Source organism: Lytechinus variegatus, chromosome 10 (genome assembly GCF_018143015.1).
Source record: "Lytechinus variegatus isolate NC3 chromosome 10, Lvar_3.0, whole genome shotgun sequence".
NCBI classification, from domain to species: domain Eukaryota; kingdom Metazoa; phylum Echinodermata; class Echinoidea; order Temnopleuroida; family Toxopneustidae; genus Lytechinus; species Lytechinus variegatus.
The window spans coordinates 15,759,299-15,777,669 of record NC_054749.1 but is presented as its reverse complement, the minus strand read 5'-3'; the positions used below and the strand labels follow the sequence as shown (position 1 = coordinate 15,777,669).

Genomic DNA, 18,371 nt, shown 5'->3' with positions numbered 1-18,371 from the left:
GATACTTACGCCTGCGGGGCCATGTCAAGCGGCCTGTCGCACGAAATACAGTGAAACTTTTGTAGAGGCCTGAAAAAGAAGAAAAAGAGCAGTTTTGACAAATTAAGACAAGTAAGCAATAATTTCCTCCTTCAAAAAAAAGAGAGATGAATATGGTATAGGGATGTGAGATAAGAAATAGGAATGAGAACTAGTTATAATGGAGAGAAAACAGCGACATCAAAACATGGAGTGAAGCATGGGCGATGAAACAAGGAAAATACATACATTTTTGGCATTTTCAATAGCACCTTTCAATCACAACATTTGAAGTGTTTTACAGTATATAAAATAAAAGGAAACAAAATAATTCTACACTTCAGGTATTAAAAGGGAATCATAGAGGATAAACAAGGTTTTGATATTCTTTTTGAGAGATTCCACTGAAATACACAAACAGATGCTGATGGGAAGATTTTTATATATACAGGAAATGTTACACTTTGTTGGCGTTGGTTTTGGGGGAATCTGTCAATAATTACAACCTGTTCTTGATCATTATAAATATCAAAATTTATTGGACTGGTGAAAAAGCTTAAAGTACAGTGTAGAGTCAGATTATTTATGGAGATTTAAATGAAGCGACATCATAATATTCTAAATCTCTTTTGGACCAGTGACAAGTGGAGTTCTTTAAACACAGGAAATACAAAATTGTATTCCAATGTATTACAAAAAAGATAATATAACTGGGCCCCATCTTTAACAAAGATTGATATGATCAACCTCAACTATATGGAAATCCATCAATGTCATGATATTTTAAGGAAATTTGCAAAATGTCCCTAAAAACAAAGAGAAGCACACTGAATTGTCAAGAAAACAGTAAATGTATGAATATACATTATATCTATTAAATATTTTAGATGTTGACGTTGCTGGCTTTTCATAGTTGTGTTTGATTGGATCAATCGTAACTCTGTGTAAGACAGGGCCCAGGAGTGCTAAAATGGTGGAGCAAATGAATTTCAAATTAACTCACTTCCTAAAGCCTGCAGCATCTTCTCCGGTCTCGACCTCTTTCTTGACGTATTTTGAGCTGACCGATTTGATGCGGTTATCAAGGTATGACTTGAGAGGGTCAAGCTCCATCCGGTCAAGCTTGTTGTCAATGTCCAGTTTCAACTCACCAACAGCAGAGTCCCAAGCAGTTTTCTGCAAAAATGAAATGATAAATAATCATTATACTTGCTTGAATATAGTGTTTAATACTGACTTTATCAGGAGTCTCTAAGTAGTTCAATGCAGCATAATTAATCTGGATTTAGCAGAGCAGCTGCGTTTCAGGAATGAATTCCTGCAGGGCACACAATGACCCGACTTGGTTTGAGTGCAGCACAATGTGGATAAATATCTTACAGAAGGAAATTCCGCCTTGGCTGGGATTCGAACCCACAACCCTCTGTTTCAAAGTCCAGAGACTAATCCACTAGACCACAACCCTCCGCTTCCACACTGATTCATGAAAGACGAGTATGGTTAGGCTGCATTCAAGCAACAGATTCTCCCCGAGAATCATGTTTGAATAACGTTAAAAGATTATGAAGACTCATGGTAGCTACACGATTAATGTCATAAAAAAAAAATACAAACCAAATTCTAAATTGTATGACAATATCCATGAATGACATTTATTTGCTCTTCGGGCAATATTGTCTTTTTTTGTAAATTAATCAGATTCTCATGAAATAACCACCATGGTCTCTGCAACACTCCCATTACTTGGGTCAGTTCCCTTTTTTCTGAATATTTTTTTTATGTATTTCAATGCCTTGAAACTTTCACTCACATGAATGCTATATCTCTGTGCATTTCAACATCAACCACGTTCTTATAAATCTGCAGTTATTGTGATTTTTTTTAAAACTTCTATATCAAGTTTATTTGACACAATTTAAGGCACTTTTACTTTTTATAACTAATCTTCTTGCTTAGCATAATGGTTTAATTAACCTTCTTCATTCTTATGTACAATGACTGCCTGCCAAGAAGGCAGAAAGTTTAATTGTGCAAATCCTTGGTATCACTAAATCCTTGGATTGAACCCACAACCTTTTAATCCTTAGGCAGATTCTCTACCACTGAGCCACCACTCCATGTGTTCTCTGAAGAAAATCCACCAAAGGATTAGGATGAAACTAATATTAGAGTTGAAAATTTAGACTTACATGGCCACTGAGTTTGTCCATGACTTCACTGAGATTTTTCGAAAGCTCATCCACCGCACCGTCAAAGTGAGACCGGCTCACCTTATTATCCAAAGCACGCTTGTCCGCTTTCTAGAAGTGATATAGAAGTTATATGATAAATATATCAATATTTTGCCACACTTGTTTTAACACAGAGCAATGAAAACAACAAAATCACTGTTTGAAAATGCAAATTGGCAATGTTTTATTCAAATATTGCTATTATCACACACTGTGACTGATGTTATATTTATATTAATTTTTTCAAATTATTAAATTGGACAGAAATTCATGACTGTTGCCAATTTGAGAAGAAAAGAAGATTTAAAAAGAAAGCTGTGTAACTCTATGGTCAAATCTAAAAAAAAATCACTGTTTAAAAATGCAAATGGGCAACTTTTTGTTTAAATTTTGCTTATTACCATACATTGTGACTGATATCATATCCATGTTTTATTTTCCAAAGTATGAAAGTGAATAGAAATTTAATAATTGTTGCCAATTTGGAGATAATGAAAGATGTGCACCTCCCTGGCTTAATCAAATAATACTTGCTCCTCTAGATATATTCATCTTACCACATCAATCTCCATGATAACATGCTCCTTGTCAGCTTTGTTTTCTTGCAGACGATCAACAAAGGTGTAAAGAGCCTGAAACAAGAATAAAATTCAGTCATAAATGGTTAAAATAATGTAGGGTAGATCAAAATGTAAAATTACAAGGACTTATACAAACATGTCATGCATGAACATATGCACTGACAATACAAACAAGTGGAATGCCTCTGGCCGTCTCACCTGCATCACGCGGTTCAATATAGCAGCAGTGCTGACTTTGAATACTACTCTAACTCACACAAGATGTTCAGTGATACATGGTTACTCTTATGTCCACTTTTTATGAACGAGACCAATAAACTTACAGAGATATGATGGTTATTCAACAAAAAACCCCAACATAGCCAAAGTTCATTGACCTTACATAACCTTTGACCTTGATCATGTGACCTGAAACTCGCACAGGATGTTCAGTGATACTTGATTACTCTTATGTACAAGTTTCATGAATCAGATCCATAAACTTTCAAAGTTATGATGGTAATTCAACAGATACACCCAATTCGGCCAGAGTTCATTGACCTTTGACCTTGGTCATGTGACCTGAAACGTGCACAGGATGTTCAGTGATGCTTGATTACTATTATGTCCAAGTTTAATGAACTAGACTAATAAACTTTCAAAGTTATGATGGTAATTCAACAGATACCCCCGATTCGGCCAAAGTTCATTGACCCTAAATGACCTTTGACCTTAATCATTAGACCTGAAACTTGCACAAAATATTCAGTGATGCTTGATTACTATTATGTCCAAGTTTCATGAATCAGATCCATAAACTTTCAAAGTTATGATGGGAATTCAACAGATATCCCCAATTCGGCCAAAGTTCATTGACCCTAAATGACCTTTGACCTTGGTCATGTGACGTGAAACTCATGCAGGATGTTCAGTGATACTTGATTAACCTTATGTCCAAGTTTCATGAACTAGGTCTATATATTTTCTAAGTTATGATGACATTTCAAAAACTTAACCTCAGGTTAAGATTTCGATGTTGATTCCTCCAACATGGTCTAAGTTCATTGACCCTAAATGACCTTTGACCTTGGTCATGTGACATGAAACTCTAATAGGATGTTCAGTAATACTTGATTAACCTTATGGCCAAGTTTCATGAACTAGGTCCATATACTTTCTAAGTTATGATGTCATTTCAAAAACTTAACCTCAGGTTAAGATTTGATGTTGACGCCGCCGCCGTCGGAAAAGCGGCGCCTATAGTCTCACTCTGCTTCGCAGGTGAGACAAAAACATGACAGATCTCACACTTACTATTAAAATGGAAAACATAATCATATGACATATTTTTTGCAGCTTTTCTTCTCATAGACATAACATGAAAAATTTCATTACTGTTTCTTCAACAAAGGAATTGTTGCTGGGCTTTAAAAAATGCCATTATTATGTTTTAAAAACAGGAAGTTACTTACATCAATATGTTTCTGCTTAACGTTGTGTTCATCCACAAGATGTATATAGGATGTATTGAGTTTATCTACCTCTGCCTGGAGTTGTGCAAGGGCATCCTGTAGCTTCTGAAAGCTTTCATTATCCTAAAATAAGATATACCATGACAAAGGACAATGTTTGTAAAGCGTTCCTGGTGTGAATGCACCTGACAAAAAGGTAGAGAATGCATTAACGAATGCGATTCCTTGTATGATTTTACAGGGTTGATTCTCATTCCAACTTATTGTTAAAACTTCAAAGAAATGATAATTGTAGTTTGTAATAATCAAACAGCCTAGTGATAGAATGACACTCTAAATGCATTAAATATGCAAGAACTAGCAAAGGAATTCAAGGTCAAGTTACACCATCACAAAATATTTTCAAATTCACATAGATTTTATTGAAACTACAATTTCTTTCCTTTGATATGTCCAATTAAATGAAGGTGTTCATACTAACACCGCAATGATGAAAGAATGGAATGAAAATAAAAATAAATTCTTTACGATTACAAAACTAAGTCAATAACTTTCAAGTTGAATACAATAAAGCATCACCAGCATCCACCTTTGATGTTTGAAATAGTAAATTTCAGTACTTTTTTTTCTTAAAACTTGGGCAATTAATGAAGTTAATGGGAAATATATACTCAAAACTTGCATTGTAAAGTGTACAGATTCTGAGATGGAATTAAATTTAAACTAGAATTTAATTCGTCATGCGGACGAATTAGGTGGTCTGTCATGATTTTTCATTCAGAGTCGGCTAGTGTATAAAATGAATAATTTAGATATGATTGATAATCTTGATTCTAGACATCCTAAGAATAAATTTTGACCATTGCTCAATGTGATTATTAATGTTTCCCATAGACTTTACACGTAAGCAATTTTGAGAATTACAATTCCAATATTGCAAGTGAAAAACGGGCATGATCCCGGCATCTGATCAAAAAGTGAAGGGCACATTACCGAAAGCCCAGAATCTCAGCTATAACATATTAAAAGCTCCGGCAAAACTGACAAGAAGAAATGGAGATATGGCTCACGAAATAGAGGAATGTCGAATCTAGTTTTGAGAAAAAGTCATGTCCCATAGAGATTACACACAAAATACATGTGATATGAAAAAAACAATTATAATCTGTTTTATCTTGCTATATTTTAACTTTCATACCTTTTGATTATCATAAAGGATCATGTAAGAGGTGGCAAAAAGAAAAAAAAATGAAAAAAAAAATCATCTTTTCTACCCCAGGAATCGAACCTCCGCCCTCGAGAAAGCAAGTCAAATGCGTTATCCATTGAGCCACGATATTCCCCCATAGAGATTACACGTAAGCAATTTTGAGAATTACAATTCCAATTTTGCAAGTGAAATACGGGCATGATCCCGGCATCTGATCAAAAAATGAAGGGCACACTTCCGATAGCCCAGAATCTCAGCTACAACATATCAAAAGCTCAAGGAAAGCTGACAAGAAAAAATGGAGATATGGCTCACGAAACAGAGGAATGTCGAATCTAGTTTTGGGAAAAAGTCATGTCCCATAGAGATTACACGCAAAATGAGGAAAAATGATATGCCTCTTTTCATCGCTGTTTTACGCAATGATGCGTTTCTCAAAACGAATATTCATGATAACTGAGGAGAAAGAGTACATTATAAACTACAACATATTGAAATCTGGGCGAAAAATGATCTATATTCGAGAAGTTACAGCCAAATTTGCATAAATTTGATGACGTCATTTTTGAATAAATGAAATTTTTAGTTTGGGCGCCTATTTGATGACGTCACGAGATAATTTAGGGACAATGGTGACATGAAATCAAATTTACAACTCATAATCTATCGATATATGAAAAAAAATTGGGGGTCAACGGACTATTTAAAGAGCTACAGTGAATTTGCAATAGGCATGTTTTTGCCCATATATGGCCTATAGTGAGAGCTCGCGCGCACACGTGCTGCAAAGTTTAACGGGTGTTAATTTCGTTATTAATGGTTGTAGAAGGTTGATCAAGGTATCAAATTGCTCAGAATTTTATTAGCAATGCAATGATATTAAAAGAAACGGTTTTTCTGCGTTGCGTTAAGGTGTAACGCGCGGAAACGCGCGCGCATATGTGCGCGCGCGCAAATTTTTGAAATGCTTAAAATGACCTGAAACGTACCCAAAAAAATTTATAGGTCATTTGGACGATTTTTTTACCTTTGACGCGCGCGTACGCGCGCGTCATGACCTCTACATGACCTTTGATGACATTGGCATTTGACCCCTGACATGAAGTTAATGTCATGTAAATATTGTTAATTTTTGATAATTGATAATGAAGATATGATCAAATGAAGAATTTTACAAAATGGCGCGTAGATGACGTCATCATGACCATATGACCTTGAAAAGCTTATTTTGCCGTCTCTATGATAGATTCTATATATGACAAAAAAAATCAGCAAAATTGATTCAGCCAATTTCGAGAAAAGTTGGCGACAAAAAATAGGTACAATGAATAAAGATAGGAAGAAAGAAATAAAGAAAATTCTGACGAAATCAATAGGTGATCTGTCATAGACAGACCACCTAAAAAAAAAAAGGGGGGGGGGGGGCTTTTTATGATTTTAAAGTGGGTTCCCACATAATATAGTTGGAGAACTGACTGCATGTGGCCAGGACAATCAACAAAAGTAATCAATAATAAATCATAATGTCAGCAATTTGCTATTAACAAAATTTTAATGAAATATAGAGAAAATTCAGAGATAATGAAATCAAAACAAAATCAGAGATAACCTTTCATAGAATACATCATTTGCAATCATTGTGAAGTAAGATTTGTAAAGGGGGGATCGTGAAAACCAATAAAAAAACCTTTCTAATATGAGATTAATGTAACGGTAATATACATTGATATTGGGAAATGAAATTAACATGAAGCAACATCCTATACACAAAACTGTGCAAAATGGAAGTAACTTGCATACCAAGTAATATTTGTCAAAATCAAACCAAAAGAAAAATGAAACAAGAAAACACAATAAAAATGTTCCAAAATAACAAAGTTATAAGTAAGAGGTGTGATTGATGAATACAAAAGTAATGCCCAAATATTAAAAAAAAAATCATAGAAAACAATGTTTACAGAAAAAAAAAATCAGTGAAACCAAAATAAGGGAGCTGCATGTATAGTGTCCACAACAAAAAGGAAAATTTGACTCTTTTGGAGTACCTTAAAATATCAAGAGAACCTATTTGAAAAGCTGTGCAATTTAAAAAAAGAACCAGTCACTATAATGATTTGGAGATATAAAGTTCCGAAAAGAAAATATAATAATGTAATGATCTCTCTGTATTGGATGTGCATGCAATAAAGAATTGTTTAACTATAAATATTTGTGAAAATGCTGTTAAAATGGTTGGATATAAACACACAAACAAATTATTGTGTTTACTAGTTCATATATAGTACTAAGATTTAATGTCAGAAATGGAATAACTTTATGGATTCATGCAATTAATATTAATCACAGAATTGCATGAAGGACATGTACATATGGCACTCCAGATGAAAGCAATTCATTGAATCCTAATATGCTCATCAGTTTATGCAATATGTAGTCTTGTAACCCACTATTTGCACATAATCTTGAACAAAAATAAAAATCTGTGTTCAACTGATACTATGAATAAATATAAGATGTAGATTTAAAGCGGGCATGCAGCATTTTCAACTTTGAAGAGGAACAAGTAACAATCGTACCAAAGATGAAGTTACCAAAGATGATGTCATGACCAAGGTTTCTTTGACCTTTGGCTGTGACTTGGCAGACTTGACCTTTGTCGGCCGCGAGTTCATCATGCCTGCCAAATCCCCAAACTTCTCCTTTAGACTCTTTTCCAGGCTGCTGATCCTACTACCTATATCACCTATCTGTGCTTTTACATCACCAGACAGTCCCTGGAGACTGGATTCTAGTCTATTCTCTAATTCATCCAGCAACTATTGTGTAGGGTATCGGGCCAATTGGGTCACATATTGTGTAATCAAGTAAGGAGCAAATCAATACCACACATACATGCACGTGTGAGAGAGACGGGTCAGAACATGCGAGGCATCGACATAAATTGCGGATACGATAAAGTTCAATTGGTACACGTTAATATGAACAAAATTGATTTCAAGTAGGGGGAAAATCAGGAGAGGGTGGCAGAAATTTTACAGGAGAAATCCAATTACAAGAAATACATTTAAACAAAAACACCAAAGTAAAAAAAAAAAAGGTGCAGGTGGCAGATATTTTTCAGTTAACAATTATGGACAGATTCATTAGGATACATTCATTGGGTTGTCAGGAAATTAACAAGCAGGCATGAAAGTATGTCGGTGAGTTTTGAAATGCAGGATGTTAAAGGCACAGGAAGTATGTTGTGAGGTTTCAAAAGGTAGGATGTGAAAGGCGATATGGTCATAAGGAAATTAAAATGATAATTCATAAATAAAATTGGGTGATGTAGAGGAGATGAGTAGGCATCGAAGGAGAGAGATAGGGGAAATGAATTGAGGAGAAAAGGAGAAATGGAAATGAGATTCATTTGTTAGTAACACACAAATAAGTAGTATCACAGCAACAGATTCAAATACAGAAAGTATTCACATTAAGTATTCACACAATGTAGTAAGAGAGTCTCTTGATAACATTTTTTACCTATGAAAATTTTGGTACTACCATTCACACAATACGACTACCCCAATGTAATTTCAAATGATTATATTAATATAAAGAAGGAAAATATCTGCAAGATCTGTATAGTTTCACTTTTATCAATTGCATGTACAAATTAAAAACAGATTGAGAAAGGATCTTGTGTGAATAAAGGATCATTAATTAAATAGTGTACGAGTGATAAAAATAATTAAAAAAAGAAAGAAGTATTCTTGAACATGGTTGAAATTCGAAATTGCTTCAGAGTGGAATCAGAAATTCTAAGATAAGAAAAAATATGGAGAGATGATCCATTATGTGTGGATGATGTTTTGCCCCTCTAATCCTTGTCAGTTCAGAATGATCCAGAATAGGATGTCCTGGGCTCCGTAGCACAAAGCATAACAATTGATAGTACTCTTCAGTGGCGGACCATGACCCGGAGGAGACAAAGCATTGGAGGGGCACAGCATTGTTCACAAACAATACAGTGCCCCTCCAATGCTTTGTCTCCTCCGGGTCACAGTCTGCCAGTGGTACTCTTGGTTTTTACGATTGATTGTACATTGTAGTCATTGCAATCCATCGTGAAAATTTGTTCTACAATTGCTAAGCTTTGTGTTACAGGCCCCTGGGCTCCGTAACAGAAAGCATAACGATTAATCGTACGCTTGATTTTTACAATTGATTGTACATTTTAGTCAATGCAATCAATCGTGAAAATTTGTTCTACGATCATCGCTAAGCTTTGTGTTACGGGCTCCAGGACGTTTTCTTCAACATGGATAGTATTATTTCATTTGAATCATCAACAATTTTACTTTTCTGCTCTATTTTGATACCTAATATGACATGAAGTTTCAGGGTGAAAATTAACTTATGCAAAAAGAACTTGTCATATTCTTGTTGCTAGATCTCACTTTCATGTGAATTGCTCTGAAATTTGTTTTTCTCATATTCTTCAGTAGTTTGTGAACGAATGACTATTAGCATTTGGTGTCAAATCAAAGAGACTGTTTTTTAATGGAATTTGTGAGATTTATAGCAAAGCAAACTTATTGACTGTGATATATCTCAATCTAAAAACATGTTTCTTTTCCTTTTTTCTGGGGTCTACAATATATGCATACAATCATGTCCCATCTTAGAGCCAACTGTACAGAACTGTAAACTTACAGAACAGCACACCAATAATAAATTTCATTTGGCCTGTCTGTGATCTTGACAATGTGCACAAAAAACAGATTTAAGAAATGGATATCCAAACCACCATTTCAAAAGAAAATGAGACAACCTCATTGCCTTAACATATCAGAAAGTCGTGTCATAACTACTGAAATTTGTCCAAAATATGATGTAATAACTCATTTTTTTTCAAGGGAAAATGATGTGATAACTATCAAACACCACAACAAATAATCCGGTGGAATATTACAGGGTATTATGGTGATAGAAAAATCTACAAATGAATTCAAATACTGATTTTTCTAGTGAATGAATGTTTTCATAAATGTGTCCAAATACAAGATAAACTTTTTCAGATAGAAAGCCCACTCTTCAAACAAACAAAAACTAACCCGGCCGTTATCCCCCTGTGAAGATGGTTCGACTGTGCCAATGTTGGAGACATCCCTAGCGAGGGCGTCCTGCGCCTCGGCAAGGTCTGATATGGCCTGTTCCAAATCTTGACGCAGAGCCGCCAGATCTTCAAAGGTCACGGCGCAACTGTCGCTTTGGCTTCTTAGCCGTTCTTCTAAGGCGTCCAGCTAAGTCACATCAAATTATAAATTACCCTTCATTTTCAGGCACTCAAGTCATTTATCCATTTTTTTTTAATTTCTTCTTTTCTTAAATACATGTATTCTGCAATTACCAGAAATTTAATATTTCTGTAACGAAATTCTTTAAATGACGATCTTCAAAAGAAAACAGAGCAGTGCTTCTATGCCCATTATGGAGTCATTTTTAAAACTTATTTCTAGAGGAAATACATTTTTAGATCTCAAAATGAGCACATTTATATATAGGGATCATTAGAGTTTAATCAGGAAGAAAATAATTAGACTGCTTTTAAGATTAGTATTTTAAGAATGTTAAGTGCATCTTGAAAATTATTTGAGGGAGTAAAAGGTCACTCTCAGGATTAGAAGATACATAGAAAGATTTGCAATTATTATTTAGAAAATTAGAATTGCTACAAGAACCATATTAATATTCTTCTGTGAAGAAGCTGCATCTAATAAAGTCTAATTAGTCACACACATTAATCATTTTTAATATTGACTGGAGAAGTCCCATCAAATGCATTTGATCACATTTTTTTAAAATTGCTAATATATAGAAACACAGAATATTCCTGTAACAAGCAGATGAAAAATGCGTAACAATATGATTGTAACGCAGAATGAAAGCCATGAAGAGATCAGGCAAATGTTCTGATTAATCAAAGAAATTAATTTTAAAATCCAATTCAATACTGTACAAGTTCCATCTAGACAGTGATTTTAGAATTCAAAGGTCATAATGAATATAAATGTTATGGCCTTCATATTGCGTTTTGCGAGATTATAGGTTTATAAATGATAGCAGCATATTTTCAATGGCACTTTTAGCAAGTATAAATAGCTTGCTTGCATATTGAAAAAAAAGTTGACAGTCCCTCAAACAGTGTTCCTACCTTTGCTTTGCTGTCTCTAAGATGGTTTAGTCCTTCCTCTAACTCAGCCAGCTTATTAGCCAAGTCTCCTGGAACATTCCATTGTGATAATAGGGCTTCTACTTCAGACATGTCGGCCTTCTTGGACATAAGGTCCTAGATTTTGTGGGGAACAGCAATACAGTTATTTGGAGTTGATGTCGGTAAGAAAAATAATCAGTATGGAAAAAATAGAAATTCCATCTATTAATACCCTGACGATAAATGGTAAGTCTGCAAAGAAATGATGCGGAGTTAAATATATTAGGGGTAAATAAACAGAAAAATTCTACAACCTAAATGTACATTATTTAAAACAAAGTCGTCACAAGTTTTTAAAAAGAATGTTACTACCATCAATTAAAATGAACAGAAGCAGTAAAAATAGCACCTACACTGAAAATGTGAAAAAAAAGAAAGAGACAGAAGGGGGAAGCAAATAAATCTTGATTTCTTGCCAAAATAATGCCTTCTTATCAGGCAAAAAAAAAGATAATAATATTTGGGAGCTACTTTTCACAACCTACTGCCTCAACTTGTAACACTAGATAAAAGCTATTAAAAATTAAAGTGAATGGGGATTTACCAGGGCTCTTGATGAGCATTTTGGGGGCAAGTAGCCCAAATCCCCAATGTAATTTTTCCATGCATGGGATCAGAAGAAACCTATTAAAAACATCCTAAACAAGGTCCAAATTCTATTCAACAAAAAAAGGAACCAATAATTCACAAACATACAATTTTTTGACATCCTTTTAAAGGACAAGTCCACCCCAACAAAAGGTTAATTTGAATAAAAAGAGAAAAATCAAACAAGCATAACACCAACAAGCATTTCATCAAAATCGGATGTAAAATAAGAAAATTATGACATTTCAAAGCTTCGCTCAATTTCACAAAACCAGTTAATATGCACATCCTGGCTGGTATGCAAATGAGAAGACTATGACATCATCCACTCACATTTTCCTGGGGTAGACTTTGCCTTTAAAGTTGAACTTACCTCAAGTGTTTGGACCCTTCCTTCAAGGGAATTGTGTTTTCCGGTAAGTTCCCCGAGCTCTCTCAAGACCCTCTGGATCTCTTGAGTTGGGTGTAAAGAGGCAGACGACACTGCTGAACGCATGGACCTACTAGATACTGGACGGGAGGGTGGTGGCGAGGGTGTTGGAGGAATGGGGGTCTGGAAAAAAGAAGAAGCATGGACCTAATATGTTACCTTGGGAAAATACAAATTCAGGACACTGTGGAAATTATTTCTGAACATACACAGATCAATATGTATTTTTTAAAATAAAAAACAACAAAAATTGAAGGAACTCAACATTACAGTTAATCAATCGTCTTCCCTAGAACTTCTGTATTAAGGATCATGACATTTCCACAATTTCAAAAAATGACGCAAAAGGCCAACATTGACACAGTCAAATGCCACTTTATTTTGACATGCCACATGGGACTCAACGTGGTGATAAGCATTTAAAATGCCATTAATGGTTCTGCTGGGAGACTTAAGCAAACAGATCGTTAGACGATGTTAGGCATGATGGGGTACTGGTTGCTAAGGGATACTTCAGTATAATTACAGATAACAGTCAGCTGTATGACATGTTGTTTGTTAAACTTTTGACAAAAGTAAAAGACACAGGTTGACAAAATTTGTAATTACAGACTTTATTGTGCCAGTTTGTAAGCAATATTTTTTTTGAAACTAGCACATTACAACATTATGACCCTACTTGCTCAAAACCGACACCAGCCAGAAAAAAATCTGCAGGTATTTCTTTTATCAAGTTTTAAAGAGACAGATTCATAGTATGTAGAAGGAAAAAATATATTCTGAGGTTGCAGTTCACCCAAGAATAAATTGTGCAAAGTTTACAAAATAATTCTCAGTAGTTGTGGGTAAAAGCTTGATGCTTGTGTATCTTACACTTGGTTGAATTCTATGACTTCTTATTTTTAGAAGAGTAGGTTGAGGAAGAGATACTATATTAAACCATTTTCAAATTTCAATTTTTGAAGCCACAATGACTGTTGTCAACCTTGTACAAATCCAATTTTTTGGTTTGAGCAGGATAGTCACATTTTTGTAGAACACAAAAGGAAAGGAAAAAAACTTACAGTGGTCTGAGCAGAGGCATGATTTAAAGGTGCTGTCTGGACTCTTGAGTGCTAGAAGAACAAAAACAATGTGATACACAAATAACTTGACACATTCAGCTAGCCATATTGCTCTACAAAATACACAAATATCTTCTTCGAAGAACTAAACAATGTGATAGAAAATAACAGTTTCACCAGTACATGACTACACAAATACTTTCTGTAAAATATGTGTACATGGTCTAAAATCTTGGACAGTTCTTTAACACAATACCATTCAAATACAGAGTGGTGGAAATAACGAGAAAGAAATATCGCTATGCTATAGGAGTGATGGGTTGCATATAGACGCATTGAATATTTAGATCCTATGTGTATACACATAAAATCATTGAACACATCTATCATGGGTATATAAATTGAACAGATTGCATCAATATGAAACATAATGAAAATATAGCAATACATAAGACTGTAGACTACTAGGCTATGACAATGAAAAATATCACAAAAAATTAATCAATTTATTTCTAAGTACAGTGGTAACTACAAATAGGCTATAACAGAATGAAAAACCACAAATTTTACAATCCCAAAGCAATGATCAAATAGAAAAAAGGGATACACAAGTAGTCAATTCAAATACAGAAGTGAGGGATTTGCAATAAAGACTGGCTCTGTAAACTTGTTTGAGAATATGTCTAGACAAAAGGGTTATTGTAATAAAAAAATAATAAAAATAGAAAAAATAAACAGAAAAGGCAAACCATCCTACTACATGTAAGTGTAAGTTCTGAAGCAAATATGAAAAGCATGTTTAATTCCACTTTGATCTAAGAAAGATTTTGTACGGGTCTTGTGGCACTGCCTCACAACACACAGTTCAATTCAGCCCCCTGGTAGGCTTGATATTCAGACTATTTTGTTCTGACCAACCAAGGGCCTCGTGGCTGTAGGCTTTACTTACTTCTGAAGGTACAGTTTGCATCGCGGAGTCTGAATGATCAATCGGTTCTTTATACGCTCCTTTCAGGGCTGCTTCAAAGTCAGGCCAAGTCACAATCTCTTCCACTTGAGGCAACAATGCCAATTGGTTCCTTAGTTCCTCCTATTGAATATTCAACACAAAAGCATTTATTCGTAATATCAATTCTATTTTACTGCACTTTTCCCATTATAGGTTGTGTGATTATACAATTCTACAAACTACAAAAAAAATGTGATTTTAATGCTTTTATAAATATAGTTTACTGATGGAGACTGACTACTGTACTCTTAATAAAAAGAAAATTATTCCAGTATTTTTAATGGATGGTCATGTCAATTATTCTAAGAATTACCGGTATCTTCTATTTCCTCATGGGCGGAAATCCCAGGGGGACAGGGGGGGACTCCCCCCCCCCATCAAAATAGTAGGGGGAGGGGCACAATATCAAATGTCCCCCTACCATTTTTGGTCTTCCATGATGGTAAGAAATACATCATTGAAAATTGAAATAAGACATGTATTTTAAGACGAGATACATGTACATGTAACCTTACTTTTGGGATGATAACCTTTTTTTTTTTGCTTGTCAATTTATTTTTGTCGAAATTGCCTTAAATTTGTGGGGATAACTTTTTTTTGCTTGCTTGTTAAATTTTCCGGCCCCTTGTCCCCCTAACTTTTGGGAGAGATTTCCGCCCCTGTATTTCCACAACATAGAAATTGTACAGTGCACAAATATATAATCTGAATAATTAAATAAAAGTATGATGGAAAAGAAGACAAAAAGGATGTTATCATTCATGGGCCGGAGCTCGCAAAATGTTAAATCAAAACTGTTGCCCAGAGGCATACAAGCCCTCAAAGAAAACTATAAAATTGACAATGTTTGGACAATCGTTTTATTTTTAATATAGGGAAGTTTTTTTCCTATGCATGTATTTCAAATGATAATAAAATAATGCGGTGTGCATATTAGCTTGAGAGTGCAAATCTTTAGGAATAGATTTCTTTTCAAACAAAATTCAAATCTGTGTACATGTATGTAATACACGTATACACAGTGTCGAAGGTTATCTCTCTATGACACAAAAGGGAAAAACAATTTGGAAGACTTGTTCAGTCAGAACATGCTTTGATTTTTCAAATATCATAATTGATAGTTAAATAAACTGTGCAAATAATCCATATGCATAACTATGGATCTTTACAAAGGTCAATTTAGAACATGGCTGCATGTAAATACATTTGTAAAGATTACCTTATCTGTGATTATCAAAGCAAATCTATTGTGGACAAGATTTTTAAAAAGAAAAGCTGTGATCGATGATCACACAGTAATAGGTGAGAAAAGGCTTTGAAACTATCTATCAAGAATTTCCCAAGATACATACATGCTTAAAGGTCTGGAATTCTGAAACAAAACCTCCATGTACATAGACATTCTGCCCTTTCACACGGTAAAAAATATGTAAGTTGAATAATGATTCCAGTGAAAAATAAGGCTAATGAGGAATTTTTAGCAGGTTTTTAACCAAACTAGAATCATTAGTGCGAATCACAATCACAACTTCAAATTCTACTATGGAGGTGAATTCCACTTTAGTTTCACTCAAATTAAAGTACGAATTTCCATGTGAAAGGTACGACGAATGGCAACCATCATTACAATGATGATTCCAGATTCACATGTGAAAAGGGCAAAAGGCCCTTTGAGAAGTCAAATGCAATGAAGATTTATACTTGCACTGAAATGGGTCATTTAAAGGTCTAATGAGAGTTAAAAATAACTTGTGCAGCACTGCTATATTAATACCTAGGGCCAAGGCTACTGTAAAGTGTACCTGACATTGTAATAAAATCTCTTATATTACTTTCAACAAGAGGCAATATCAAATAGTCTTTGTTGATAAACATTGACTTAAGTGTTCAAGCTAATTGTCTACATTTCAAAGCAACATGATACTTGAATACAAACTTTCTGATAAATATTAACTTGTGAACAATGGTCATTGTCTGTTCAAATGCAACAAGATACTTTTGTGATTATGGACAAAGATCCTTTTATTTTATGCAAAGATAAAGTTTATTTTAAGCTAAAATCAACATCCCTGCATTCAAATTTCCAGCTGTTTATATTAGGAAACAATAGACTGTGTGTTGTTTAGGATGAAACGACAGGTGCACATGACACGTTGCATAGGACAAGGAAACATGACTTTCTAACAACCGTTAATACAGCTACATGTGGAAAATTTACCTAATGTAAGGATCTTGATAGGACTAATTAACATGTACTTCATGTGAAGTTGATAAAAAAGAACAAAATGAAATATTTGTGACATGTAACCAGAGAGTGAAAAGGTTGCTTAACCAGAAAATGAACTGAAAGGTTGACTGTTGGTGGTTAAGATATGCTGTATGTATAACAGTTATTCTCAACTATTCCATAGCTATCAAAATGATAAAGTGCATCACATAAAATGTAAAAATAAAAGGTTTTCATGTTCGTAGCATAACAGGTTTTCAGTACATGTAGGCTAGATGCATGCAAATGGCAGTGCTCAAAGTAACATATCAAGCTACTGTGCATGCAGTCATTAATACATGCAGTCACATTTGCTATACGGCGGCAGTACGGCGAGTCGAAAACAGCAGTTTCAACATTTATTTTTATAGCTGCATATAGGTGGTTTGAATAAAAATTGATAAAACGGCCGTTTTGACTCGCTGTACGTCCGCCGTCGAGCAAAGTATAGAGCACTCACTTTTTGAACATCTGTCTCACTCTATAAATTAGGCAAAGTGATCATACATTAATAAAATACATGGTCATTTTGTATTGATAATAAATATTCTCAGGAAAGCGTTTCATCAACAATTTTGTTCGACATGTTAGATTCTGACAACTTTCCTTGATTCTGATAGGCTGACAGGTACTGTTACTAAATGTTGGATGAAACATCTGACAAATTCTTTCATGAAATGCCCCCAGGTCACACTAGCTTATTAAAGGGGAAGTTCACCCTGAAGAAAACTTTTTTTAAAAAATAGCAGAAAAAATAGTAAAAAATATTGGTGAAGGTTTGAGGAAAATCTGTTAAAGAGTAAGAAAGTTATTAGACTTCAAAGTTTTGGATTTGTGACGTCATAAACGAGCAGCTGTCCCATGTGTTATGTGATATAAAATGCATAAATTTCAAATTTTGTATGGTTCCTGATAACTTAATTTTGTTTTCTTTTCATGATCGGGTGTGAAACGATTTGTCTATTGATATACAAAAGTTACAGTGAAAACCATTTTCAATTTTCTGAGAAAATGACATTTCATTGATTTTTTACCATTCGCTATGTAGGATGCTGCTTGCATATGACGTCACAAATCAAATAATTGAAATTCTAATAAATTTTTGATTATTTGATGAATTTTTCTCAAACCTTCGGCAATATTTTTCATTAATTTTTCTGCTATTTTTACAATAAACTTTTTGTCAGGGTGAACTTCCCCTTTAATGTACATTTGTAAAAATCAGAGATGTCTTTTAATTAGGCCATGGAGCTAAAGACTCGAGCCC

The 18,371-nt window shown here is 34.3% G+C and overlaps 1 protein-coding gene across 5 annotated transcripts in view; it reads right to left on the bottom strand.

The window, feature by feature from the left end:
* Positions 1–18,371, bottom strand: part of LOC121422439 (glutamine-rich protein 2-like) — a 38,872-nt gene that overhangs the window by 13,287 nt on the left and 7,214 nt on the right. For 4 of the 5 annotated variants that reach the window (XM_041617475.1, XM_041617476.1, XM_041617477.1 and 1 more), the window contains exons 4-13: positions 14,779–14,919; positions 13,830–13,880; positions 12,709–12,888; positions 11,688–11,822; positions 10,588–10,776; positions 4,282–4,404; positions 2,807–2,881; positions 2,208–2,318; positions 1,022–1,194; positions 10–69 (exon numbers count right to left, since the gene is read on the bottom strand). In XM_041617475.1, coding sequence (XP_041473409.1) covers positions 10–69; positions 1,022–1,194; positions 2,208–2,318; positions 2,807–2,881; positions 4,282–4,404; positions 10,588–10,776; positions 11,688–11,822; positions 12,709–12,888; positions 13,830–13,880; positions 14,779–14,919 — 1,238 coding nt within the window. The remainder of the gene's footprint in view (positions 1–9; positions 70–1,021; positions 1,195–2,207; positions 2,319–2,806; positions 2,882–4,281; positions 4,405–10,587; positions 10,777–11,687; positions 11,823–12,708; positions 12,889–13,829; positions 13,881–14,778; positions 14,920–18,371) is intronic. The other variant, XM_041617479.1, reaches the window with a different exon arrangement.